The sequence below is a fragment of the Struthio camelus genome, chromosome 14, assembly GCF_040807025.1.
Source record: "Struthio camelus isolate bStrCam1 chromosome 14, bStrCam1.hap1, whole genome shotgun sequence".
Classification (NCBI taxonomy): Eukaryota; Metazoa; Chordata; class Aves; order Struthioniformes; family Struthionidae; genus Struthio; species Struthio camelus.
In genome coordinates, this window is record NC_090955.1 from 19,398,969 (window position 1) to 19,426,386 (window position 27,418).

Consider the following 27,418-nt stretch of genomic DNA (forward strand, 5'->3'; position numbering starts at 1 on the left):
GCTGTCTGACTCTCTGTCCTTTTTCTAAATTGAACATATGTTTTTAAAACTAATAAACAAAATGCATGACTTACAAATATCAAGGATAAGGTGTCACTTCCAGGGTGCAAAGCCAAGTATTGCAGTTTGACATGCAGATTTGATAGCATCAGATGGTGGCATTCGCCTTTAACTCCAGCTCAGGGCAGGGCAACTTTGCAGTTCCTATGTTTTTCGCCACGGGCTGTTACCTTGTCAGGTGGTCTGTCAGGAGCAAAAAAAAGACCCCACTGCTGGTACAAGCTGTACGCTCCTGCTTTGTGACTTCTGCCACCGCCTTTCCCAGGTGCAGCTAGATTGCCACAGGAGAGGAGCCGGGCGCTCCTGGAAGTGGCATCACCGCACCCATCATTCAGGAGCTCGACTGCAATTTTTTTTATCATCTCATCCAAAATGTTGGTTTGCCTTTAAGCTCGTGGGGAGCGCAGCCTGTATGATGCTTGTTGTTGTCAGCGTGATGATAACGTCCCGCTTCAGTCAGGAGTGCAAGCAGGAAATCTCTAGCTGGATTGTCAGTTATTTTTACTTTGGGGAGAGAGGGGGCATTGGTGTCATTATTAACGTATTGACAAATTTATTGAACTCCATTGTCTACAGTCTTCTCTGTTTAATTAATATAATTGATCCACAGAACATCTAGGTAATAGTCTGTGGCAAATAGTCTAGCTAGTCTAGTTATTAAAATTGAGTCTAATAAGCCGTTATTGGAAAATCTATCGTTGGTCTGGTTGCCAAAATAAATGAACGTAAACTTTCAAATTTTCCTCCGTCTAAAATATTTATTAAACTGGATTTTTATTAAAACAATTAAGGACAAAAATTGTAAAATACTGTTGTGTTAAATGAATGCTAACAAATCATAATGAAGTGCTAGCTTATTTCTAATGCAGAGAAAAATGAAACAAGTAATATCAGTGTATTATATAAGATCCAGTGACTAGCAGCTGAATTCAACAAAGTTTGAAGAAATGAAATGTAAAATTAACATCAACAGTATATGTTCAAAGGACGTAGAAAATACTTCTGAACTTTGGGGGGGTTTTTTATTTTTTTTGTTTAATCCCTATGGAATCTTTTCCTGAAAAGATGCTCTGGATGAGACAGTTCTTGGTGAATGGCTTCATAAGTCTGGGTTAGGTCAGAAATATGTATCCAATGAAGGAATAAACACTGCTATACCGTCTAATGAATCGTGACATCTTCAGCTATAGAAAGGCAATTCTTTCTTTTTATCTCTTCTCAAATGTATTACATTGCCTATTAATTTGGTAATATTTGCAAAATATCTTGTGGTGACAGACATGGCTTTGTTTGCAGACCAGAAGATCTGCAGGCATTAATCACATTCTGCTCATAAGTGTTCGGTCTTTGTTCGTTCTTGTGCTGATGCTTATTGGCTATTTTATACCATCCTACCTACCAAAAAGTGCACGTAGCAGGATTTTTGCAGGTTTTTGCATTTCCTGCTCCATTGTCCAAAGGATGAAGGAATGAATCTGAATGAATATTTTGTGCTTAGCCTGTCTAATTAATAAGGTAAGGAACGTGTATCATTTTAAAGCTAGCAATTAAAAACCTATCCTAATCCTAAACCAACCTAATTGCTTTCCAAACACCTATTACTGTGTGATTCATTAACAGTGTGTTGTTTTATTAAAGAGGACAGCAGCTGTGACCTGATAGCATGAGGCCCAGAAGAGTGACTTAGGCCAAAATGCTGTACTTAGTCCTTGTCCATAACTGTTTCTAGGCTGAGTTCCAGATATTCCTTCTGCTGCTGCTTATAATTTGTGTCTGAAATAATTCACTCTTGGCCTGGACTCTTCCTGTGTGTTTTGATCTGTTATTTGGTTCTACTCAAGCCTGCAACTTCGTAGACTTTCTTCTGTATTTCTTGGCTTCTCCAGGCATGCTCTGAAGTCTTCATGTGCAGGAGAATTTAGATTATTGTGTCTAGTCAAGTGCCTGGGGTAAAGATCTCCACAGTTTTAGAGGATTATTCCAGGTGTTTTACAGGCTTTGAGGTAGTTCTGTTCGTCTTGATAGTAAGGGGAGGAAAACCAAACTGAAACGCAAGCTTCAAGATTGTACTTGAGATTAAAATTCTACATCTTGCTCAAGAATGTTTTGTTTGCCGCCAGGAATCAAGTACAGTTTGAGTCGGGTATTTGGAGCCAATCTGTTCTCGCTGACCTTTGAGAAGAGCCCTCAGCTGATGTAGTACCTCTTGTGAAGTATTTCAAGAATAGATATAACGAATGAAAAGATGGATGTGAAACAGCAGAGAGCTAGTGACACGTGGCTAGAGGCGAGAGATTATGGGATCGGATTTTCCAAAGAGTGTCACCGAGTGTCACTAATTCTTCAGAGCTCAGTGCTCAGAATACATGTTGAAAATAATAGCTACCTGTGATGTTATCAAAGTGCTGTTCTTGTCATCTTGCTCAAAGACTATGGAGTAATTTTGCAGTGTTCAAATAATTTTGCATATGAAATCTGAGCAAACGTAAAGTGAGTCTCATGTTCTGTGTTCTGGGAGTAATTATGTCTGTGGGGTGCTTACCAAATGCTGTTTAATAGAATTTAGTGGTTTAATTTTGCAGAACAATTTTTCCTCTACTCAAGTGCCTTGTAAATACTTACTATGGGGTGGCCTTAGCTATTAAAAAAAATGATTAAAGTTTTGATTTCTCTGCCAGAAACCGTGGAATTTCTGGTAATTACATGTATAATGTTCTTAAGAAAAGTGGGTTAAACTTAAGATACCTAAGAAAACAGTAGTGCTACTTAGTGGCCTAAATGTGTATTACTTGGAGGGCTGTGCTAAAAGGATAAGTACTGGTTATGAATTTGTTATTTCCTGGTTGCTGTGGATATTTGAAAACAGTTCTCTTCAGCTGTCAGAAGAGGATATCTGGCAATTATTTTAAAATTATTTAAAATATTATTTAAATTGCCTGAACAAGTTAACTTCAGAATTTATCGTGTGTGGACCAAGGAAATAGGATATAACTGTCTTGCATTTGGATATAAAAGAAACAATGGTAAGTACTGTATTTGAGTGCAGCCTATCTATATATGATATCCTTCAACAGCACAAATTTTTGCCAATAGTTTGATTACGTGAAAAATTGGAGGCCGGTTTTTAAGTTGATTGGATCGCAGTGCTACAGCAGGACCAGAAAGACGTTTCCATAGCTCTCGTTTCTGAAATGTTCTGAGGTAACGTCTTCGGGCTGTGAGTTGTTTTAGCAGAGCAGGTAGTCACTGAGGATTTTATTTCAAGTTGGCTGTGGGGTGGGTGGGTGGGTGTTTTGGTTTTTTTCTTCTCTCTTTCTCTCTCCCTCTCTCTCCCTCTCCCTCTCTCCCTCCCTCCCTAAACACGTTCTTTCCTTTGTGGGTCCAGTATGGTTGTGTCTGTGGCAAGTGCACGGAAAGAGCGCAGCTGCTGTTAACTGCAGGTCTCCTGCAACACTCCTGGCAGATTAACGCGCTCGGCTCCTGTGCCTCCGCGTGCTCTCTAGCGGATGTCAGCCTGTGTCACAGGCAACCCCGAGCTGGGAACGAGCGCTAGGCTGTCGCCTGTGAAGCGAACGGGGTTGAGCTTTCTTGCCGTGTTCGCGGCCCTGCCCTGCAGGGAAAGCAGTTAGGCGAACAAGCAGTGCGGGCGCCCCGCCGGACAGAGCCACCCCAACGGTAGGGTCGGCCGAGCCCAGCATAAAACGCTTGTTCAGATACAGCGTGTGCTTTGAGCGGGGGCTGGAGCAGGCACAGCAGTGCATCGCCCGCCCGGTCTGTGCGCCGGGGCCGGCCAGCAGCGGCACTCGACCCGCGGCGTCCGCGCGGGGCAGGCCCTCCGCTTGGGAGCCGCGGGGCTGCCGGCCTCGCTGCCCCCGGGACACGCTCACACGCTGTAAGGAAAAACCCTTCTGCTGGGTCTTCTGTGACGAAAAGTCATACCAGCTTTGCCAGCGTTATATCTGAGGGGGAGAGAGTCCTGAATCACCTGGGCTTTTCCCATAGGGCGCCAGTCCTCTCGCTGGGTTGTGCTCACTGCAGTGAGATTGTATTCGCTGTACAATTGAAATGGCAATGTGTAAAATGGGTGTACGCCTATGTTAGGACTGAAGGCTTTAAAATAATTTTAATTAGGAAAGGATTGGTTTTTACTAGGCTTTATCCTTTTACGGGAAATGGTTTTCGGTAGGAGGAAGAACGTGTGGTTATTTAAAGCTTTTTTTTTTTTAAAGCAGAGTTTAGTTTAAAGTGAAGCTGTCTCTTGGCTTAGGGCCTAAGTTGTTTAGCGGGTAAGAAGCAGGTACACTTAACAGTGTACGAATAGAAAAGGAATTTACTGTGAGGGATGATATCCAGATTTTCCCCCAGCAGAGCTCTGCTGCCAGTAATGGTCACGCTTAGGCTGCCTTACTGATGAGAGCTGGCACGTTCATCCAGCCGCTGCTGAAATGATGTTTAACTGACCCTTTATTTTGGTGAATTGCAAGAAAAGCCAGTCGGAAGATAACCTGGGATTTAGTACATGTCAATCTGGGGAGAGGAAAAGGGTTTCTGGGGAAAAGGGAGTAGTTTTCAGTGAAATGGTAAATACAGTGTTGACTTTAATAAATGAACGAACTTGTAGAAATTAAGGAAACTTGTTTTGAAATGAACAGCTCAATACTTTAAATGTGAAAGAGGCATGCAACCGTGCAATGCAGAAGTTTTTTAAAAATGCGGAAAAGATTTTGGCTGTTTAGCTTAAAGTATCTTTAACTTGCCCCTGAAGCAAAGAGGCAAAATAGCAGGGAGAAGTGTTAGATTAAATAACTACCTCTATGTTAAGGGTAAATGGAGAGTATATAAGATGAAATAGATAATTCATCAGGAAATGTGCAGTGAAGCTTAAAGCATAGGGAAAAAATTAATAAAGGGAAAAGAAAAAAAAGTGTGTATCAGCTAATCAGTAGGAAACGTGCTGATGTTTGCTTCCTATTAATAGCTTCCTATTAAAGCTCTAGAATATCTTCCTAAAAGAAACAGTAGAAAAAAAAATCAATGGTTTCAAGCTACATCTACATAGATTTATAAAAACAAAAAAAAATTTCAAAATGTGGTAGACTGAAATATTGTACTCAATGACCTGGGAAATATTTTGCAGTCCTCTTACGAACGTTTGTTTTTGCACTGAGCCTGCTGATAATATCGCTGTCAGCTACTGTTTCACAGAGGGGCGGTGTATACTCTCTGGAAGACAAAAATTACTGTGCAGTATTTTATCCTTTCCTCAATATCCAGAGAGTCATCTCTGATGTAGCTGTGACTTTTTTATGGCTGCTTTGAGAAGCGACGTTGTGTAATAAAAGGCCAAACACACAGTGGAATAGGCGCCAAGAACAGTTAGGTTCGAGACGTTCAGAAGCGGTTCGCAGTCTTGGATGGTCGAGTGAGTGAGCGAGTGACCGTGGTGGGGGCCCAGTGAGTACTGGCTGTGTTTCCTATGAGGTTGTCTTTACGTTCTCTTGGGTTATTGGATGCTTCTATAAACAGCAGCTTCGTCTGACTCCCTCTCTGATATGCTGGGGTCATCTGTCCTGTGCAAAGCCACTTAAATAATGCTTAAAATTTTAAAGTAAGGCATAGAAAATACCACTTCTCAAGGTCAAGTAACGAACTTTGGTGAAATGCTGACTTGTATGATACGTTTCAGAAACAAGTGGCTTCTACGTCCTTTTTAGTACCAGGGAAACAGAATGAAATAGGAAGAGAGAAACGCTTTGCCTCTCACTGTAGAGTCGATTGCTTTGTGATACTATTGTAATACTGTTAATTCCCAAGTACATGGTCGACCATAACATTTCCTCTGGTAGCTAATAGCATGAGAATGAAGGTGTCAATTTAATGGTGCTGACTTTCAGTGAATAAAGGAGTACAGAGTAATTTGTCAAGCTAATAAATGGCCGCTCTTGAGCCTGCTCGTCACTGGGGTGTTGCACTGCAGCCCCTGCTTTGAGGATGTCGACGTTTACAAAATAGACTTTAACAGGACAAACTTTGTCTAGATCAGACCACGTGTAGTTCATAAGTATTTCTTGAGTGATGTTTAGAAAATGTCCCTCATGTCCAAAAACTAATTAATTTTAATATTACAGACTAGCTTTTTGGGCAGCAATTATAAGATCAAGTAGAAAAACGTCTCAAACCGTTGAATCCATTGAGAGGGAAATTTCTGAAGAAAAACTGGGAGAGCTTTGAAACAAAGGGTCAGGTTCTGAGCTAAATCCCATCCTAACGCAACGAAGGCAGATCACGGTAACAGCGAACAGTGCAGCTGTTCCTGCTCGCCCCGGTGAGATCAGAACTGGGTTTTGAAGGTTTTGTTCTGAAAGTTATGTTTTTCAGATCTGGAGTAGACTTGTCTGGTAATGTAGTTGAGTCGGCAGGTTGAGACCTTATAGGGGCAGGGTGAGGGATGGGTGCAGTTTATCGCACGTGACTGTGCTTGCAACTTCAACCACAAACATGGTTTGTTCTAATTTTCTTGAATGAATAAATAGCTAAGCATCTTAATCAAGTAGAGACCAACATGTGTTGTAAATAGTAAATATGAGAATACAATGTGTGTTAACAAATGATTTTGAACAGTAGTATATCCCAAAACATTAAACTTAGGCCTTCATTTAAAAAAAAATAAAAGTAGTAGAGGCTTATTTTGGTTTATAGACATAGACATCTGAATGGTGCATGAAATGCCACGCTGGTGCAGTGGCTACGTTGCAGGGCCTGTTCTGTGTGCTGCTGCTCGACATTGCCCGGGTGACTTGTTTGTTTCTTACCGTAAAGCAAGGAACAGAAATCCGGGCAGAGAAGGTGGATTTTCAGAAACGGATGGTTCACTGGCTGCACGCGCAGGTCGTTAACGTTGGTAGGGCTTGGTAGAACCGAACGCTTATCGTGATAAGCTGCCCCTGCTGAAATCCATGGGAGCTCTTCCCAGTTGTTTCAGTGGTATCAGAGCCTTTCTTTATAGTTAACACTTTAGATTGCAAGCTCATTAGGGTAATGCTTAGGGCACCTCTTATGCCTAGATCCATCCTCGTGGTGTTGGGTGACATACTGTACAAGTCAGGATCTTGCTGAGTGGACTTCGGAGTGTCAGGGAAAGCTGCAACCCTGGTGCTTCGCATCCTGTCCTACTTGCTGTATTTTTCATCTGAAGGAAAGAGAAAACTGTTCTAAGTTAAAAGTGAAGGTGGCTAGCCTGTACAGTTACTAACTTCTTATTTTGTAGTTTTCAGTCTACTGTACAACATTTTAAAGCATTCTGCTGAGATACAAATGTGGGCAAACTTTACTGTACACTCATTCATCGTGCCAAATTCATGTTGCTGTGGGAAAATTGATGAAGGCAATGAACTAAAAATGTGCATTGCCTCAAGCAACAGATTGAGCACATGCTTAACAAGTAATGTTATCTTGAATAAAACAGTAAGTGCACTGATGAACTGAGAGCCAGATAGTGTTTTTCTGTTATCTTTCTTATGTCTGAACACATCAAACAAACTGCAAACTTGAACCAAACACAAGAAAAATAAACTGCTATGCCTTATAAAAAGCTTCATGACCAGAATATTGGCTAAAATGTAGTTGTTGGTGGTATGCGTTACAGCACAGGAAGGAAGAGCTGTTAAATTACTAATGCATTTTTCATATATGAAGAAACTATGCTGAAGGCTGAGTTGCTGCTGTGGGAGATGCTTGGTAGCAGAACTCCGCTGGAAGCGGGGTGGACAGCCGTGTTGCGCCAGCGTTGCGCCGAGCTTGGCGTGTGCAGAGCTGCTGGGAGCCTTTCGGGAGCGCTAGGCCTGGGAGGGTCCAGATAACACGTTTCTTGTGCGATTTGCTTTTGCTTATTGATTTGACTTTTCAGTCTTGTTGTTTTTCCTGTCCCTCAAAACTAAGCTTTTGAAAAAATAAGTTACATAATTAACTGTTTCACAGGATTAGTGCATGCAGTTACCTGCCTAAAATGTTTCCTCCTTGATCAGGAGTGATTATCGTCCTGAGAGCCCCTTTCTGAATACCTGCATACTAGATTCTCTATTGTTCGTTCAGTCTGTGCACTGCACTCCCATACATCCATAGAAACTGGATTTAAAAACAGAAGAATCAGACCAAGCTGACAAGACTATTTGTATATTCTGCCTTATACACCGGTGGTGATTGAGATGCTTGATTTATAAAAGGTTGGAAAACTGTTTTGTCATGAGACTCTTTACAGAAAAGTTTTATTTTCTTAGGGGCATTTGATCTATGAGATGTTTTGCTAGTAAATGGTTTTAGTTGTAAAGTGCAACTTTAAAATATGGAAGTGCCTTTTAAAATTATAGTATTTCTTTAGCGCTTTGTACTTGGTGTCTGCTAAAAATGAGGTAGTACGTGAATCATGAAAACATCCCTCTGGAAAAAGGGAAGGTACCTTTAGGCTCCTTCATTGTAATAGAAGAATACTTACCTTAAGTCTGTATTTCTTTCAATTATCTTAATTTGGGGAAAAGATATTTAACTTGCAAGGTTAGCAGATATATGTTACAGTGTTGCTCTAGTGTTGACATGTGTTTCCCAAGGTCTGGATGCTCAGAATCAGATCTCTGTTGTGGAACGGGTTTTTAGCTAAGGTGTGCCTGGTCCCTACCATGGAAAGCCTATGTGAGTAAGAGTGACAGGATCAGTCTCAAAACCTTGACTGTGAGCTCTAGAAACAGAACTGTTCAGGAATTGCTGTGTTGAAGCAGATTCTGTGTGGTTCACTTTTTCTGCTGCGTGGGGCAGCATTTCATCAAGTGTACGTTTACATGGATGTAGCTTCCTTAAAACAGGAACCTGTAAGTAGCTGCTGATGCTGTATCCAAGCAGAGCAGTCGGATCTGGGTAGGCTAATGGAGAATTTGGGGGCTTTTCTTTCTCTGTTAGTCATGGCTTCTTACCACCATGATGTGGCAGCGCTGCATGGTGGTGTAATGCCAGGGTTGTGACTGTCCTGCAAATTCTATTAAATGATCATACAAGTTATCTTTTTAGTGGTAGAAGGTGAAGATTGTTAGATAAAACTAAATGCATGTCTTCTAAACAAGGTTTGTGTGTTAGTTTCCAGCATAGCAGGGGTTTGTGTGGCAGAGGCGGGAGTGGGGGTGTTGTAAAGCTAGTTACTCAGCTTTAGGCAAATTACTCACTGCAAGTGAGCCCCTTATGGTATTTTGACAGAAGAAATCCGGTCTTTTGCTAATCAGTTTTGCCAAAGACAATCAGAATAATTCCTGCCTTAACATCTTTTGTTTCCCAAAGATATGTAGTTTAGCATCATCTCGGACGGTTCGTGCCTCTCTTCAGCCTGGGGAGCTTCCTAGGTGCTGGTGTGATACCTGGCATTTGGCTGACCACCTGCTCGCTCTTATTCTGGAAATATTACAGCTGGCGATGGAGCAGCAAGGAACTGATCACTTGACCGTAGCGAATGAGCTGCCCTCATCAGTGTGCTCTGGTATATATTTAACTTAATAATGTGAGCAGATGGTCATTGTATTGATTCATGAACCAAGGGAGGAAACATGGCCATCTTCATTATGTAAGAGCTGAGTGCTGGGCTTTGGAGTGGGGCAAGCAGCAGGAGAAGGGGCAGAAAAAGGAGTATTTGTCTTTTGGACATTACACCACTGTGGATGGGAATAAAATAAAAGCAAGTTTGACTTATCAAGTCTGTACATATTGTTATTGCTCTGGAGATAGACACTTTTAATGCACAAATATGCTGCTGCTGAAATATTTGTACCATTGGAGGGACTTTAAAAAAAAAAAAAAAAAAAAAAAAAAGCGTGGGACGAGGGGAGATGGTAGCTTGGAGAGTTTTGAGACTTCTCACTCTACCATTGCTATTAGTGACAAAAAGTCTCTCAAGGAAACTTTGAAAGAAAAAGATCGTGTTGAAGTACTAGTTCTGCAGTAATTTTCTGCAAAGAACAACTTTGCATAATAATCATCCTATTTAATAAAGTATAACTGGAGATTAAAACAAGAAGCTATTTCTATAAAATACTTAGCAGCAATCCTTGTTAGATAAACTGGGAAGTTCACAAATTGTTAATCTGGATCAGATAAAGGGAACAGTTTGCATTGGTTATTTTGTAATTTTCACACAGCAAATACTATATACGTTCTTTTGAGCGGGAGCTTAATCTTATATTTTGGTTCTTGTTTCTCCTAGCTGCTGATCAGCTTTGCTGTCTTATCAGTTTATGTCATAGTATGTGACTATAAATTGACTTTGCAGTGAAGAGGGAATACAGTTCGTCTTCACAGATGCTGCTGTTGCCATGGAGATAAAGGGACCAATGGCCTTTTTTTGGTTTGGACTGTACTACAGCGTTCATTGAGAGATGGTGAATTCTAAAATGCATCGTTTGTGGCTTTTATATTTCAATCCAAATATTACATGAGAAAGCATATTGGTTTTTTAGTGATGACGTTAATAATAAATACGGGTCTGTGTTGTTTTTTTTTTTTTTCCTGAAAGCCGAAAGCAAGCCCACCAGGGATGTAAAAACAGTGTGGCTGGTTTATGCTTGCTAATCCTCCTCCCTGGGAAAAACCTTTTGGCTTTGCAAAATATAACCCTGTAGAGCCTTCAGGGTTTATCTGATGCAGTGTTTGATGCTGGTTACATCACCAGCTTACTTATCTGTGATGTTCCACCGGGGCTGATCCTGAATGAGCGTGCAAAAGCTGTGAATGTGATTGTTTTTTCTTAAGAAAGACTGTTTCTACTTCAGTGCGTGAAAGAAAATATAAATACCAAATCCACAACACGTTCAAGGATGGCTTGCAGAAGGTGTTATTTGTGAGTACCTTTTCCTTCTTCATCTGTCATCGCGTCTCTGATATCTGTGTTGAGGATTCCAGAAGTGGGAGTAGTGATCAGTTTATTGTTTGGTACGTTTCTTTCCGTGAACCATTTTTAGGGTGTTACCTTTCCGGCAGATGAATGATCTGTGTATTGGAAAAGCACAGATGATGACTATGTTTAGATATATGGGTATTTAAATTTTCAGCCTAGTAAAAGTGAACGACCTTACAGTAGGCAGTGAAAAGGAGTTTTTATATTGGGGGGAAAGAAAACTTTGCATAAAAGAAGCAACGCAGAATGCTAGCGATTCTGTCTGTTGATGTGTCAAGAATCTCTTCCATTTTGTATGAATGCTTTGTCATATTAAAATGTAAGCTGTCTTTTAAATATGTAAATACTTTTTCAAGGAAATAGACTAAAGTCATAAGCAATATAATATCAATAAGGCAGAAATTTATTGCTTTGCTTTATGGCTGTTGTATAAATTTGCTCTAATCCTAAAGATACATTAATTGCTCACATTATTTACTTGAACAGTTTCTCAAGCGTTATAGTCAGAACAGCAGGAGTTTAATATTTCATTCATTTAATGCAGTGCAGCAGCTCTTCGCAGGAACTGGCAGGTTTGGCGGAGGAGCTAAGCGCTTCTCCACTTGTAGCCGGTGGTAAAATGATGCTAAAGTTTGTGTACGGCTTGTGGCCTCGCAGCATCAAAGTGTCCACAGAAACCACGGTGCGAGGAGGTGTTATGCAGCTGAGTTCTGGTGGTTCCACATGGTTCTTACTCTGAGCTGTCTCTTAAACCGTGCTACTGTAGTGTTCCTCTCCAGATAAAAAAAAATCAGAACAGAATAGACACAAGTGTATAGTGAAGTGGTCCTCTCCTTCCCACCCTCGCTGATGTCAGTGGTTCATGTCTAAGCACGGTGGTTTGAAATGTCTGTACCTACTATGTGCATATCTGAACTCGCAAAGATCCTCTCCCTTTAGGGTTAAATTTAGTTTCGCCAAAGTACCCTGCGTTAAGCAGATGCCAATAATATGGTTGTCATCTGTAGCCTTTTTTCAGTTCTTTTAACAGTGCCTACAAGGGTCCTAGTTTCAGTAAATCTACTTTGTGTTCAGTAGCACTGCTCACAGGCAGACATGGTGACTTCAACCATGCAAGAAGAAGCGACTTGAAATGTGTGAGGAGTTTTGCAATCTGTTTTCTCTAGCATCTTGTTTGGCAGAGAAAATGGGAATGATTAAGTTGAAACGTCGTAAAATTACAACAAGCTTGGAACTGCACCACAGGAAGTCCAAATAAGAAAAGGCTGCTTGGAAAACAGGTTGTAACCTTCAAGTGTATATAGATAAGCTTTGGAAATGCTGCCATATTCTTATACGAGAGAGAGAGCAAAGTAATGCGTGTGCTGGACTCCATTTTTCTTTGAGCTCTGGGCTTTGGGGATTTTGTTACTGTCAGTAGGGGACAGAATCTGTTATAGTGCGTGTCTTGCAGTGTTAGAGTATTTCATCTCCAGAGGTTACTACTTTAACAGTGATATTGCAGTCTCGCTTATAGAATCATTTTGTACTGTATTTTCTTCTGTTACCACTTACATGTTTAACATCTTTACCGGCCTCAGCACATTGCTGTAGGAAACAAGGTCTGAAGTATGACTTCTGTAGTTCTGTGTCTTAACTCATGTTTAAGATGGTAGATGCTAGTAGTAGAAATGAAGGAAAATTTAAGTCGAGTTTTCTAGAGCTGTTTCTCTGGAATATCTATGCAAAATGTTCATGTTCTTTAAAACTGGTCTGTTCTGAACAGTAATAACATGTTAAATAGTCTGCTATACCAGCTCATTTATGTATGAGTTTAATTTTTAATCTCAAAACTAATACTATAAATATGAGAATTCTGCTAGTGGATGCACACCCATTGGTTTTGCTAAGGATGTTTACATTTTCAAATATAAAACATAAAAGGCTGGATTGCTTCATAGCCTTTTGAAAACAGAAACAATGCCAAGCTATTCGGATTAGCAAAAGCATTGTTTTTTTAGACCCTATGCTGAATAGAACATATGTCATTGTACCGCTGCTTTAAGTAATAGGATTTGCCTTACTATAAATCTCTTTATATGCTATTTCTTTTTAATTTCATTCTTTGCACATTACTCGTTCTCCCCTTTTATGAGCTTCAAACCCAGTATATATAAATGCAGCTATTTAAGTTTCCTTTTATACTTTCTGGTAGGATTAGCACTTTGTGAAATTATAAACATGGCTGTATTTTGTTTGTGATGCAAGTCGTAGTTTCTTGAAATTCTGGGACCTATTTTAATGATGAAAGAAATGTAGAAAAGATGCAGTGAATCCATCAATTTTCTGCTTTTTTTTTTTTTTTTAAATCTAAAACACTTTTTTCCTTCTGTTGTATGCAGTTTCATAACTCTCTGCTCTGTTTTATTTCAGGTTTCCTAGTAACACTTAATCAAAAGGGAAATGAATGTTCCTAATTATAAGTGCCTACATATTAACAATCTTAATTAATTTCACCCTAGTTACAGCTAACCCACTATGGGAGACTTTTTACAAGCTGTGCATAGGTCAGGATGTAAAAGAATCACCTCTTGCCTATTTTTATAGGTAGTGCTTCATTTTTTTGAAACAGTAAGTTTTGAACAACTACTTTAAAAAGAATTATAATGTTAACAAGCATTACATGTTCTAGAATGGGGCACAAATTACTGCTCTTTCGGTATGTTGTGAAGATACTGATCATCTTTTCCCAAGAAGAGACGATCATTATTTTAAGGCCCTTTTGGTGGAGTAGAGGTCAGCGAAAGCCTAGCTAATCATTCTTCTGAAAAAGTCAACTGTGGACCTTTGAGTTGGAAATAGAGAAAGGGTAGCATTATTCAAAAGGAATATATCAGTTTCCATGTATATTATAACATGCACAAATGCTGATATTTAATCATTTTGATGACAACATTTTGTTTTGTATTCATTAGCAAAATTCAACAGTCTGTTCTCTGCCTGACGTGTGCAGAACTCTTAGAGCCTCAGGGATTTGTTGAATGCCCTTGATATTCAATGAAATTCTCTCCTTTTTAATTTTCATTAAGAAAAAAATCCAGGGCCATAATGTTTTTATTTCTTATGTTATATGCCTAAAGAGAGGGGAGGCCAATGTAGCAAATTTGAAACGTTTTTTTTCTTTAAAACACATATTATTTGCTGTATGCCACCACAACTTCTCCTTGGCATATTTGGCTACAGGTTCCTGGACATGAAATAGGATGAAGTTTAATAAAAATGCAAAAAAGTTCTTTTAGGGCTGCTTCAAAAGCCAAATCAGACTACCATGTGTATTTTAGGTAAAGATCTGAGTAGTGAAAGGAAGATCTTTAATGCCAGAACAGTAGGAATTTTGTCCTTGTAAATGTGAATGGATCATCTGCTAAGAAGGTGGTCGTTGTCTCTGTGGACATCTCTGCAGACAGCTGTGATCAAACTTGGATTATAAGGGGTTTAGCCGCCATATAAAGCTCTCTGCTGTTTCCTCTGGGACAAGTTTCTGTATAGTAAACTGCCTTCTGGACACAGTCAATGTATCTCTTTTCTGAAGGGGCCTCTAGCATGGTTAACCACATCTTGATAAGCACAGTTTGAGCAGGAGTCAATGTGAATCTGTGTTGTTGTGACTTGTGTTGTTGGCCACTCAATTGGAGGTCTCTGTGATACCATTACAAATCATGTTTCTCATTACAGAAATCTCACTACAGATTTATTTAAGCAAGAGCAGGACAAACTTTACTAGTTTAATCTATAGTGTTTTGTAATCTTGGCTATAGCTGTAACCCTATATTGAAGTGAGGAAAAGAAATTCAGCTTGTAAAATAATGTGGTTCTTCACCAGGTTAAAATACTGAGAAGTGCAAGTATAACATTTACTAGCTTGTGGGCATGGATCTAGTCAAACAAATCATTGATAGCTACCTCGGATGACACTGAAGTGAATGGGTTTGTATAGGGGATGAACTCATCCACCACTTCAGCTCCTTACAAGATGATTTAAGGAAGCTGGCACTGCGCCGGCAGGTAGTGCTGCCCTGTTGCCAGCAGCATGGTTACCATCCTGCTCAGGTGACGTTATGAAAACAGGAAAAGACTAGCCCGCTCAAGCAAAAGTAGATAGCCTAGTATTCTTCCAGTTTGTTTTAAAACCAGAATTGAGAGATTTGATTACTGAGTTTAGAGGCTTGTCAATGATTGTAGGAGAAACTGGAAAAATGGCCTGTGGTTGTAGTTTACATGATTCTCTTTCTTTTTATTAGTAGATCTAAGCAAGACTCCAGTACCAAAAGAATAATAAAAAAAAAAGACCTTTTCTGTTTAGTTGATGAATATGAGAATATTCTTAAAATGAGTGCTTTTTAACAGTAAACATAATGGGAATTTATACTGCAATGAAAAGGAACAGTTAAAACTATTTTGGGTATGCGTACCAACTTTGTAGCTTCTATTTGTCTGCTAATGTTCCTAGTAGCCTGAGTGAGCTGTGATTTCAGGGTCTTATTTTGGATTTGGTTTTGATTTTGCTGTTTGAATGGTCTGTTCTCAAAATATTTTTTTATTATTTTTTTAATTTTATTGACAAGTGGTTACCTATTCATATGCTTGCTGAGTGAGAGGTCTCTCTCTTGGGGAGACCTGAAAGAAACCTGTACCGGCAGGGGAAAACTGCAGAGCCTCTCTTTCCTTGAGGAAGAGCTTCTCTCTTGGGTCAGTGCTCAAGTATCTGTGCTCTATTTTAATGTTTGTAATAGTTTTTTTAATAGAGCTTTGAAGATTGGAGATCTAAAAAGTGAACTTAATAGAGCTGAACATCTATGATACTGCAGACAGTCTGAGGGGAAGTAATTACTTCTCTCCCAAATTATTTAAATGTACTTCTTCCGATTTTACGCTGAATGAAAATTTACGTTGAAAGCTGATCAAAATGGTTCCATGGCTTTAAAATATCCAGCTGTATAGTTTTAAAAACATTGGGATTTCTTTCTGGTATATTCTAGAGGAGAAAATAAACACAAGTCCTGATGCATGACATGGCTGAAGGCATAAAACGCTCAGTACTGACCTTAGGTTGCACCAGTGGAAGGTGGATTTGCTCTCAGTAAAATTAATAGGCTAAAAGAGGCTGCGATCGTGAGCCTCAGCTGGTATCAGGCTGTTCGGGCATCAGTCAGCAGGATCTAGAATAACCAAAATACTGAGTCAAGATACTCCTGAATTTTGAAGTTTGGACCAGAGTCTAAACCTCATGTTTGCTTCTGTAAGAAGTTGGATAAAGAGCTCTCTCTGAACACCCAAAGAAGTGACTGAGATCTCACTTTGCGTATTGAACATCCACCGTATTGAACATCTGCAATGTTCCTATGGGAACACAGGAATAATATATGGTAACTTAACTACCAGTATGCAGCTGAACGTTGTCATCTGTTTCATCTGCTCCGTTTCTGCAGTGCCTGCGGCACAGTAGCGTGCTGGTGTAGTTACCACTTGACAATCCTTTAGCACCTCTCCCTTGCTGTCAAGGTGGCTGAAGTTTTGCATTTCTACTGCACCTTCGAAAAGAAATGCAGAGCAGTTGACCTAAGCAGCCTCGTGCAATAGATGAGTGTAAACCTGAATTACAGATAAGGAAGCTGAGGTGACAGAATTTCCTTCCTTGTTTGCTTTATTGGAGTCCAAGAAAGGCACGGCGGGGCACGCGCCTGGGGTCTGTGAGCAGATGTGTTGGCTGGATATCGTCTGCAAAAGGTGGTTGCCTTGGCAGGAACAGAGAACTTTATGTGATTAAAAAGGGTGGGATGAAAGGGAGGTCTAGGCCACCCTCCTGCTTATTTCCTCCTTTTGCTTCTACTGAAAGAAATTAGCTATGCCCAAAGCAGGGAGAAGCGATTTCGGCAGTGTGAGTGGTCTCTACCCAGTGCAAGGTTTTTTACCTTGCAATGCACGCTTATGTGCTACTCTGGTCTGTGAAGCATGTGGAGCACTTTGTGTGACTTTCATGTTTAACTTGTCAGAAAATGCTAGTTTTACGTGTTCTTACTGCTTTTATCGTGATCGGTTAATGGTTTTTCAGCAACGTTGTCCGTCTTCCTTTTGAATCCTTGTGTTCCCCTTGAAGGGAATGCCACTTAGTAACTTTGCTCTGTGAGGCCTTAGCAGGGCATGTCACGCGATGGCCGTTTGCCACACCTGCCTTGTGCCTGAGCTGGGCCACATGCCCGTTGCCAAAGGGCCAGGAGCTTTACAAGAATTAGCATCGGGTGCCACCTTGGAGCAGAAAAGCTAACTTGGCTTGGCCTGGCACCAGAAATCAGAACAGGCTGACCTCGAGTTGATGATTTTGGGGGGGGGTGCTGAGGGGTAGGAGGTTAAGGATTAGTAACGGACTCCTTTCTGAAGAAAGATTGACATTTTGGGCCTTAACCACTCCATTTGATCTGAGGAGTGAATGACCTCATAGGATTCACGCTAAGCCACGGGGATCCAAAAGAAACAAAATCAGTCTCTTGAAACGTTTGTCAACGTGCTGAGCAAAAGATAAGAGACAAGTTGTGTTTCTATGTACATATATATGCATTGTCTGTTAAATAGTGCGGGGGGTTTTGAGTTGAAGAAAGAATATCATTTTAATGGGTACTACTTCCATATGGGCACACTCTAAGAGTTAGAAATTATTTATTTAATTTCTAAAAATCTTTTCTGGAGTGCTGTGTTTTAGGGAATTTGATTAGGTGATTGTGTCATGGAGGATGTTACTGGGTTAAAGCTTGTTTAGTGTTTCCTGGCACAGACATCAAAAATGCTGAGAAGTGTCCTGTACGTTGCTTAAAGCTTGTCTAAGCTTTACTTCAGATGCGATACCTTGTCTTGTTTTGTAGCTCTTGTACGTGTGTTTGAATTTAGTTTTAATTAGATTTTAATTAATACAAGCATAATGATCTGAGATGCAGAATGCCTTTTTCTGTTGTAAAACTTTTTTTATTTTTCCATGTTCTGAGTAAATGACAGTACTTAAATTAATAGTACGTGCTTCAGAATATTGTTTAAAACTTAATCTTTCAAATTTGTAAGCAGCATATTGCAATATATTTATAATTATCGGGCCTGAAGAAAGCTTATATTCATATTCATCCCATTATCCATTCTCATGTTTAAGCACGGTTTGTAATTCCATTAGCAAAGAAGCAGCCTGACTGGTGCAGAGTAACTTGCGAGTCTGAGGTTTTATTTCTATAGGAATTTTAACCCTCAACCTTTATCTTTGCCTCTGTTCCACATGGCAAGGCAAAAACAAAATCTTAAATTGGCATTTTCTTTTAATCTTGCAACAAAACTTTGGTTCTTTGTTGCAACAGTCCATCATCGTCATTCTCGACGTGTACATTTAAAGTATGGGACTACTTCCCTCTATTTCCTGGGAATCGGAATTGACTGCCGTACTTCAAATCTCATTCAAACTTATGGAGAGTTTCCACATATATCTATTAGCACCTGCCTTTCCCTAAAAAGCCCATTTCTAAACACTTGGTGTTTTGACTTTGTGTTTTTCCTTGTGTCGTAGGTCTTTAAATACTCTGCACCAGTTTTGCTGTCCAGCTCCATTGTACCATACCCAGCTAGCTGTCCCTGCCACACACTCAGAGTACAGGTAAGAGTAGATATGGTCCACCCACTTGCTACTTTTGCCGACAGATCTGGCGTTATCATTTGACATAAGAAAAGGAATAGTGGATCGAGTTAAAAATGAGTATTATCTCAAACTTATCAAACCAATTTTTAACTTTATGTAGGATAGTCCTATTCGCTTCTCAAGTGCTGTTGAGTTATCCATTAAAATTAACGTACTTTAAAAAGCAAATTCCCCAAGACTCTCTGAAAGGTAGGAATGAGCTAATTGTAGCTTTAGTTCTCATATAACCAACATATTAAGGCACATAAATGATATAAAAATTTAAATAAGATATTAATGTTGTTCTGAGCAACACTTTTTCATCCTTGAATACTTCATGACAGTATATGAGGTACGCCATATATATGGTTCTCTCAGGGTTAAAGTCATGGACCTGTAAAAGCTGAACGTTGCCTTTTGGTTTTGGAAGTAGGGGAATTTATTTATAAAGAAGCAGCCCTCAGTGCTGAGCAGAATCAGTCCTACATATATCAAAAATATACAATATACAGGTAATAATACTTCATTTAACATAGGTGTCTTTATTGAATGTGTTTTACAAGCTCTCTTCAATCCGATATGGACAGCAATTTTTACGCATCTTATGCATCAATGCGTCATTGTCATTGCCAGAGCGTTTATTGTGGGTCTTTAGAGACTTATCGAAGGACAGGTAACTGATGTAATTGGACATGTGAAAACATAAGGAAGCATGCAGAGCATGAACAAGCTAAGTTGTCTTTTATTTTTAAGTTTACTATTAGTGAATAAGTGTGTGATAATTGCCAGCTCATGAATAATATTAATATTGAAATATTGGAAATCTGGTGCTGAAAAATCAACTCACTTTGCACTGGTAATAAGGAAAGACAAAAATCAGCAATGAATCCTAAATCTGTAAATGCATAAACATACTTTTCCATTTCTTAATCTTCCATGTCTCAGTCATCTTTAACCACGTCTGTTTTCATTCACTCCATTTTACATTACAACATTTATTTGTCTTTATGTTGTTTTTTTCTGCCATCAGAACTCTGCAGTTTGTCTCTAGCGGTAGCGAATCCATAGCCTAGTTGTAAGGCACCTTAGTGTTCCTTTCCTAAGGAGCAGAGGCCCCCCGTTCACTTTTTAATGAGGCTTTTATTTTCCTTTCTCCTTAGTTTACCTTGCCTTAATTTTAAGGATTTGTTAAGAGATCTTCCTGTGGGGATGTTGACGCAGATGGGAAAACTACATAAGAATTTTTCAATATCTTGCCTTATGTGATTTATTACTTGTCTCTAATAATTTTATGTCTTTGAAATTAAAATTTATACCAGCGTAACTTCATGTTTAAAATGCCAAACTCTTCTAGCTTTAGTTCTTTTGTATTTGTATCTTTGTGCAGTAAGAAAATAAATGCCATGTGTGGTTAGATCTTTAAAGCATATACAGTATTTAGAGTACTAGCATATGAAGAGCACAAAGTGTAGATCTTGACAGCGCCCAGTATATGCCTCTTAGCTTTTGTTTGAGGATTGAGATAGGTGAAGGAACCCGTTGCTGACCTTGTTTGCTCTCAAGGAAGTTTAGGTCTCAAACTTTCCAACTATTTATATGTGTGCGTGTGTGCATAGAGTACACTGCCATAACCCAGAATCAATGGAGGTCTGAGATTTTTCAGCAGCTCGTAAGAGGAAGGAGCGTTGCTCAGATTCAGCTAATGGGAAATGAATTTTTCAATGGGTTGGTTGCTGGCTGCCAGGAAAGCGAATGTGGTCTACCTCCCCCTCATCCTTTGCTAGTTGACCAGCCTATGTCTACCAGAAGTGCATGACCTGTGCGAACTCGTAGCCTTGTTACAACCGATTAGACAGAGTTTGGGGATTAGATGGAGCTTTCTTTTCTTTTATCTCCACCCCCGCACCAGTTACCTAGGCTAAGAGGAGATTTTTGCGGAGGGCGCAGTGAGGCGGTGGCGTGCTGATGTGGCGCGGGTGGCTGGCCTAGCTGGGCTGTCAGCAAGGAGGTAGCCTGTGGGTTGGGGAAGCAGCTCTGCCTTCCTGTCAGCCCTTGTGCAACTGCCCCTGGAGAGTGGCCAGCTTCTGCCTTCCTGGGGAGCAGAAGGGCACTGGAGCGAGCCTGGTGGAGGGCCACCACGATGGCCAGGGGCTGGAGCGCGTGACCCGTGTGGAAAGGCTCAGAGGGATCCGCATGCTGTCTTCAGCTGCGCAATGGGAGCGCATAGGCGAGGGGGGCCAGGCGCTCCTACGGAGGTGCACGGTGGCAGGCCAAGAGGCAACAAAGACTGCAGTAAGGCCAGTTCCAGTTAAATATCAGGAAAAAACTTTCACCACGAAGGTAATCAAAACACCGCAGCGGGGGTCAGGAGAGGAGGTGCTATTTCTATCTTTGGCAATACTAAAAACTCAACTGGACACAGCCCTGAGCAGCTTGATGCAATTGGTCCTGCTTTGAGCAGGGGGCTGGGCTAGATACTTGCAGAAGTCCCTGCTGACATGAATTATTCTGTGATTTGGAAGGACTGCCCTTAGGAAGGGAAAGAGCAGCTGCAAATTTGTTTTTCCTTGGGCTGTAAAGCATAGTTTAATCTTATACAGTGATGTTAATGATATCTCAGGTAATACCCTGTGCACGAATGTGATGTGTTAGAGCTGAACTGTTAGTCTTCCTCGTGTCAGGCTTACCCATGAGTTCAAAGAAGCGGTTGTATCCGAACCAGTTCTTACAGCTTGACAACGCTATGTCAGTGGTCTCAATCAAGTACCAGTTCTGTACTTGTCTTTCTAAATGGCCTGTATATGGGAATGCTATTGCTGTGAATGAAAGCTAGCTATTGGATGACTAACAAGATTGAGCTCTATATTTCCATATACATTTAATGGCATTAAATTTAGCTTTTAGTCCTCCCATTTATCAGTTTATAAATAGAAATCACTAGAAACAAGGCAAACAGAAATGGATGCTCCATTCTAGCTGCAGATTTGAAGCTTTATTTAGAAAATACACAGAGGGATTAATTTTGTAGCCCAGAATTAAAAATTAAATTTGTTCTGAGAGAAGCAATTAATGAATGCACTGCAGTGAAATCTGGAGCATCTCTGATTTGCTGTTAGCTAATTGCTGGATGTTTTATTCACTCCAGCAGTTTTACTTTCAGTCAAGATGATCTTTGGCATCTGTTTTGAATTGTTAATAAGGAAATAATGCATTTTTAATAACTGTAGCTATTGCAGTAATCCCTTGCTTGTTCATTTTACGCTGTTCAAAACAGACAGAAATAATACAAGCTATCTTGTATTCTCCCACTATAAGAGAAGTCTCTTGGCCTAAGCCTATGCATATAATGTGTGTCATCTAGGTATTTGTCTGTGTGTGTTCCAGTTAGCCCATATGCCTCTTATGTTTGCTGGTTTTGATTTTTCTGCTTGGAAATTAAGAACATGTAACAGTCTGCAGTTCATCTGCAATGTCTGTAGTTTGACTTCTTTAGCTCCCTTTGCTTCCTTGCCTCTCAGAGTAGGGTTTGTAAAACAATGTATTCTGGAGTTGAAGCTGTCGATTCCAAAAGGCCCTCTGCGTTTTCCTGACTGTTTGAATGCAGGTTTTATGTCTAGTAGGAAGGGCAAAGTAAAGGAGGTTGTATGTGCCAGAAAGACTTCCAAAAGGGCCTGGATCCAGGTAGTCTTGAGTGTACTTCAGGTGCTAAGCTGTTTGCTAGACATGGCCTAAATTCTCTCAGTGCCTTTACAGCTAGATTATGTGCAAAACAAAGCGCGGACATAAAATGGCATTCAGAAACAAATTAAACTTATCATATTTTATTTCTTGTTCTAAGAACAGCGTTTTGTCAAACACTTAATTTGTCTTCTGTGTAAACAAACTTTAGAACTGCAGTCTACGTAGCTGGTAGATATCTTATTCTAATAACATGCACTTACTTTTGTGCACCTGAGAGCTGTTAACTTGGAGTCTGTCTCTTTGGCTTTCAAGTTCCTCAGCTGTTTACACCCCTTCTGAACCTGTAGGGTGCTCTCACAGGCTGAGGAGAGTTCACCAGTCAACCCTTGAGGACAGGAAGGCTTCCTAGTCTACCAGAGCAAGTTTTTTTTTTTTTTTAATGAGCGCCCTGTAGCCCTAATGCTGCTGCAGCTACCCGCTGTTCAGGCTTCTGTGTGCGATGAGTGCTACGGCAGAAGTGATTGCCTCTCAACAGGAAGATATAAAAAGGAAGGGTGCCCATGCTTGCGAGTATGAAATTTGCACTCTGTGTAGATATCTAGATAGGCAGATATATGCAACTACAACTGCAGATGGATTTGCTTATCACTAATATCTGAGGATCTTTTGATCTGATGTGTTTATTCATAACTATGTGATTTCCTTGTTCTCTTTTGCATGAAATGTCAGTTCTCCATCATTCCTTTCTACATCCACTTTATCTTTCATCTTTCCACTCTTCAGCTGGATGCCAAAGACTATTTTCAAAATCTTGAAGCTAGAGATTTCCCCCCAGCCCTGTAATACCTATGAAAAAAAAAATGCAAAGGATGTTTTAAATCCAAATAAATCCCGTAGTCTCCTTGCGGTCTCCACCTGCTTAATGTTTAATCAGCATCTCTGAGGTAAAAATCATTATTCTGAGAATATTGTACTTATGTGAAATTTTAACATGGAATCGTGGTTTCACCGAGTAACATTGGCTTGCATGCAGCCAGCCACTGTATCTACGCTAGCAGAAGGATTAACTGAGCTGTTCCTTTTTGCCTTGAGCCAGTGCTGGTAGGCTTGGTAGCTGTTACCATAACTGATTAACATAAAAGTTCAACATGTAGTGATAAGAAAGATGTCTAACTGCCAGATGCTTTTATATTGTATAGTGTGATTTGATTTGTTTATAAGTTTTTTTTTCAAGAGCCCTGTGGGAACTCTGGCACAGTAGGCACAGTCAGGTAAAACTGGGAAATTGTTGTTTAGATTCCTGACAGTGGAAAATAGATATTTTTCAGGTAAATTCACCTGACTAGCACTATATTTGCTATTTGTCTAAGCCTGGGAAGCAATATTTCTTGCCCTTCATACAAGCATCTATAAAGACATCCCATATTACAAAGCAGACTCCTCAGTCCCGTGGCGGTTTCCCAGGCAATGATTTGTCAGAGAGCACTGTAGCTCCAGGAGCTCTGCTTCAGAATCCTTTGTTGATATGAAAAGATATTTTATTTATATTTTACTGTCAGTGTGAAACTTTTGGGGGGAAAGAGTTGAATAGGAATCTTATTTCTAATTGAATTAACTATCAGTTATGAATTTACTAGCAATTTGCTAGCTGTAGAACTTAACGTTTAGGCACTGCAGTCTCTCTCCTTTAGAATACGTAGGGCTTTAACAGCTTGACCACCCTTTTTCAAAGTAAGCCAAGGAGTGAAAGTGAGATAGTTCAGACCAGACATGGGTTCTTTGTTCATCTCGAAAACCAGGATAGCTAAGCAAACGGATCCAAACACTGGCCAAATTGTATACTCTGTGATAAGTCAGTATGAGATTCAGATTATGTAAGGCATCTGTGTTCAAACTACCCTCTGGCAAAGAAAGCTGCCATAATTATAGTAATACTTGCAATTTTTCACTTGATGCCTACATGATCTAGTGATGCAAAAATGGTATATTGTGACCCACAGCAAGCTGCTTGAAAAAAATCAGAAGTTGGCAGAATATCATGAAATCTACTATTTTGTTTTGGATTTTCATGTTTTTCTCGCTTCATTGTATTCCTTTCCATCCTCCTCCTTTAGCGTGCTTTTCCGTTTAAAGGAAATGACCGATCATGAGTGTATTACTGATAAAGAAGTGACATCGCACAAGCTTCCTGCTAAGTCAGTGTCCCATCCTCCATCCACCATAAAGCGCATTATAGCATTACAGATGTAGGAATTCCCAAGGGTTTCTCTGACAGCCTCTGTGCCTGCTGCCTTGCAGCACGTGTCATGCTGCTGGCAGCTCTGGAAAGAGACTTCTGCCTGCCTTAACATGTGTGCGTGTTTGGGGGGGGGGGGGGGGTGAGAGGGAGGGATACGTAGATCTATCAATCCTCAGTACTACTCTATGTAAATCACCAGCAGAAAGGTAATACATCTGTTCTGCATTTTCAGTGGAATATGTGCAGTGAAAATCCTTGAACATGTTAAAGAAACTAGTAGACTAGGTGTGTAATTTTACTTACGGGAGAAATAGAAATTGCCCTTTCAAAAGCAGATAGACATTTTGAAAGAGCTTTTGTCTCACAGTTTAACTGTTGGCCTGAGATAATCTGGTGGTTCTTCATTGCTTTGAAAGTCCAGTCTCTGAGATTGAAATGGGTTGTTAGTTGATACTTAGAAACAAACTGCACTGTTTTTGGATTAAAAAAAAACAAAACAAAACAAAACTTGAAGCTTAACTTTCCTAATGCTGTTCCCTGTGATTCTGTTCCTCTGTCTTCTTTTTTTTTTTCTTGCCCCCCTTCTTCTTGGCAGGGAAGACAATGTTCTTCACCAGTTCTGCTGTCCGCCTTCGGGGTCTAGTAGTCCATCTTCAAGATAACAGCGAAGCTGTGGGTCACTCAGTGCGCAGTCAGTGCTACATCTGTATAGTCCATCTCTCCTCTCCTCTCACTGGTGTGTATGGGACTGGTGCTTGCATGGATGCCCTAAAACTCTGATTCAGTTAAGTTACTCAGAATGGCCTAGCTGTAAATTTTTGCCATTGGTCCTTGATATTCTCCTCCTCATGCTCAACTTTCTACAGTTCTTCCTTGTGTCCACTATTTAAAACACATACAACTGTAAACAGATACATAAAATGCACAATTTATTTTGAACTAAAATAAACAGTACCATAAGTCTTTAAGTCTGCTGTGCATTTTGTCATTGTACGTGGTCATGTGGTATTAAGGGTGCAAACTAATGTGATTTCTCTCTTGAATGTTGGGGAGATATCCTGATGGGGCTGTCTCTTATCTGTTTGAGGTTAAACCTTTTCTGCTAAGAGTTATAAATACTTTCAAGGCTGAGCAAACATGAACACGACATTTTAGGAGTGTTACTATATGGAGATTATACTTAACTGTTCCTTCTCCGTTTTGGCTATTATGAGGAACCAGCAGGTTTAAGTTGCTACAGCATATCTTTAGGTATGAATGATATGTTTCTTAATGTCTGTTTTGATGTCTGTCTTCTAATTTTGTTTGCCTATGTTTGTGAAAATCTTTAGGCATTAGCAAAGGTACAAGAAGATTGCTTGTGTAATTCTGGTGCCTAAATACTTTTCTCTAAGCTGTGCATAAGATTGTTGTCAAGCTTGTGTTGTAATTGAATGGCCCTGTAACTCCAACCAGATAAATGTGAACGTGTCCGTGTGTGTCTAAGAACAAGAGTCAGAGCTGTTATTGCCCAAAAGGTGCTGCTTTGATTGCATCTCTAGACACATCTTGTAGCTGTAAAATAACTGGAAAATTTCTACTGGTTGGTTCTTCTAAACTTAAACAGCCTGAACGGCTATACCAGGAAATAACATTTCTATGAATTATCACTTATTAGGCTGAAGTTAGTAAGGAAGCAAAACTGAAGAAAAAGCTGTTTAAGTGATAAGTCTGTTGCTATCATAAGTTAAAATACTGCTCCAAGCTATCTGGAGCTCATGCAAAGGCAGAGATGGTTGGGAATAGGGTGACAAGCTGGTGCTTATTTGTACTTATTTGTGGCTTTGAAGACTGGATAAAAGGAGAATCATCAGGGTAAAGGAGGCAAGAACAGAGAAAGTAGCATAAAGATCATTCTCATCTTGTATCACGTTTTTGGTTATGACCCTGAAGGAATCCATATAAAAAGCAGAATATCGAGTATTTGCTTTTCAGTTAGACTTGATCTGCGGTTTCTTAGTCCTGTGCCAGTATTATGCTGTTAAATGTTTTCTTGTGCTTGCCTTAGGTGTCTGAGGCCTGAGGAAGAATTTGCTTGAAGAAAGCTAATCTGCCTTCCTGTTTTTGTGAGAAGTGGTCTACTTCCCTTAACCCGACCGTGCAGACAAACTGTATATGGCTGCTGCTTTTATTTGGTGTTGAATGCACCTTAGTTTCTCAGTCACTTGGTATTATAATATATATGATGTGTGTTCATTCCTGCTGTAAAATTTGCAAATTATGCATGAAGAAACTGCTTAGTAGATTGCTTCTTCAGTTGAATTAATCTTTGGAAGTGCTCTAGTGTTTATGGGGCAGGGTAAAACATTGAAATGTCTGAATAGTGCCGACAATTTCTTAAGTCTTTTACTGCTATCATTACATAGACAAGAATTTCTCTGCTGCTATCCACAGACAGAAGCAGCAAGGTTTTCTGTTATTTAGACTTGCTTATCTCGCTCCCAAGTGTAAACAATAATTAACTCTCTCCACTCAGTGTGCTGAACTGAAGCGCTGTAATTATTCTCTGCCACAGGCTAATATTTGTCCAGTCTTTTAATAAGTATCTTTTATTTATTTGTGGAAAACAAAACCAAGAAGGAAGAGCAGTGTTTAAACATAAAAATGAAACCCCGCAGCTCTAAGTGCGAGCCCTTTTGCCTGGAGGAGAAGAAAACTGCCGCTTCTGCGTGTGGCTGTAGTTAATAACGTGGCTCAGGAGAAAATGCAGTCAGAGGCTGATCAGCGTTATTAGCGGTAACAGAGGATGCTATGAGTGGTTGTCTTCTGTCTGCTAGTCTCCCAA

At 40.0% G+C, this 27,418-nt stretch overlaps 1 protein-coding gene across 12 annotated transcripts in view; it reads left to right on the top strand.

The window, feature by feature from the left end:
• Positions 1-27,418, top strand: part of IQSEC1 (IQ motif and Sec7 domain ArfGEF 1) — a 348,874-nt gene that overhangs the window by 146,041 nt on the left and 175,415 nt on the right. For 6 of the 12 annotated variants that reach the window (XM_009688161.2, XM_068906729.1, XM_068906730.1 and 3 more), the window contains one exon: positions 18,567-18,653. The exons of 3 other annotated variants lie outside the window; for them this stretch is intronic. In XM_009688161.2, the coding sequence (XP_009686456.2) occupies positions 18,567-18,653 (87 nt within the window). Of the gene's footprint in view, positions 1-10,467; positions 10,931-18,566; positions 18,654-27,418 lie in introns of those variants that run through there. 3 more of the 12 variants (XM_068906725.1, XM_068906728.1, XM_068906721.1) reach the window with 2 other exon arrangements.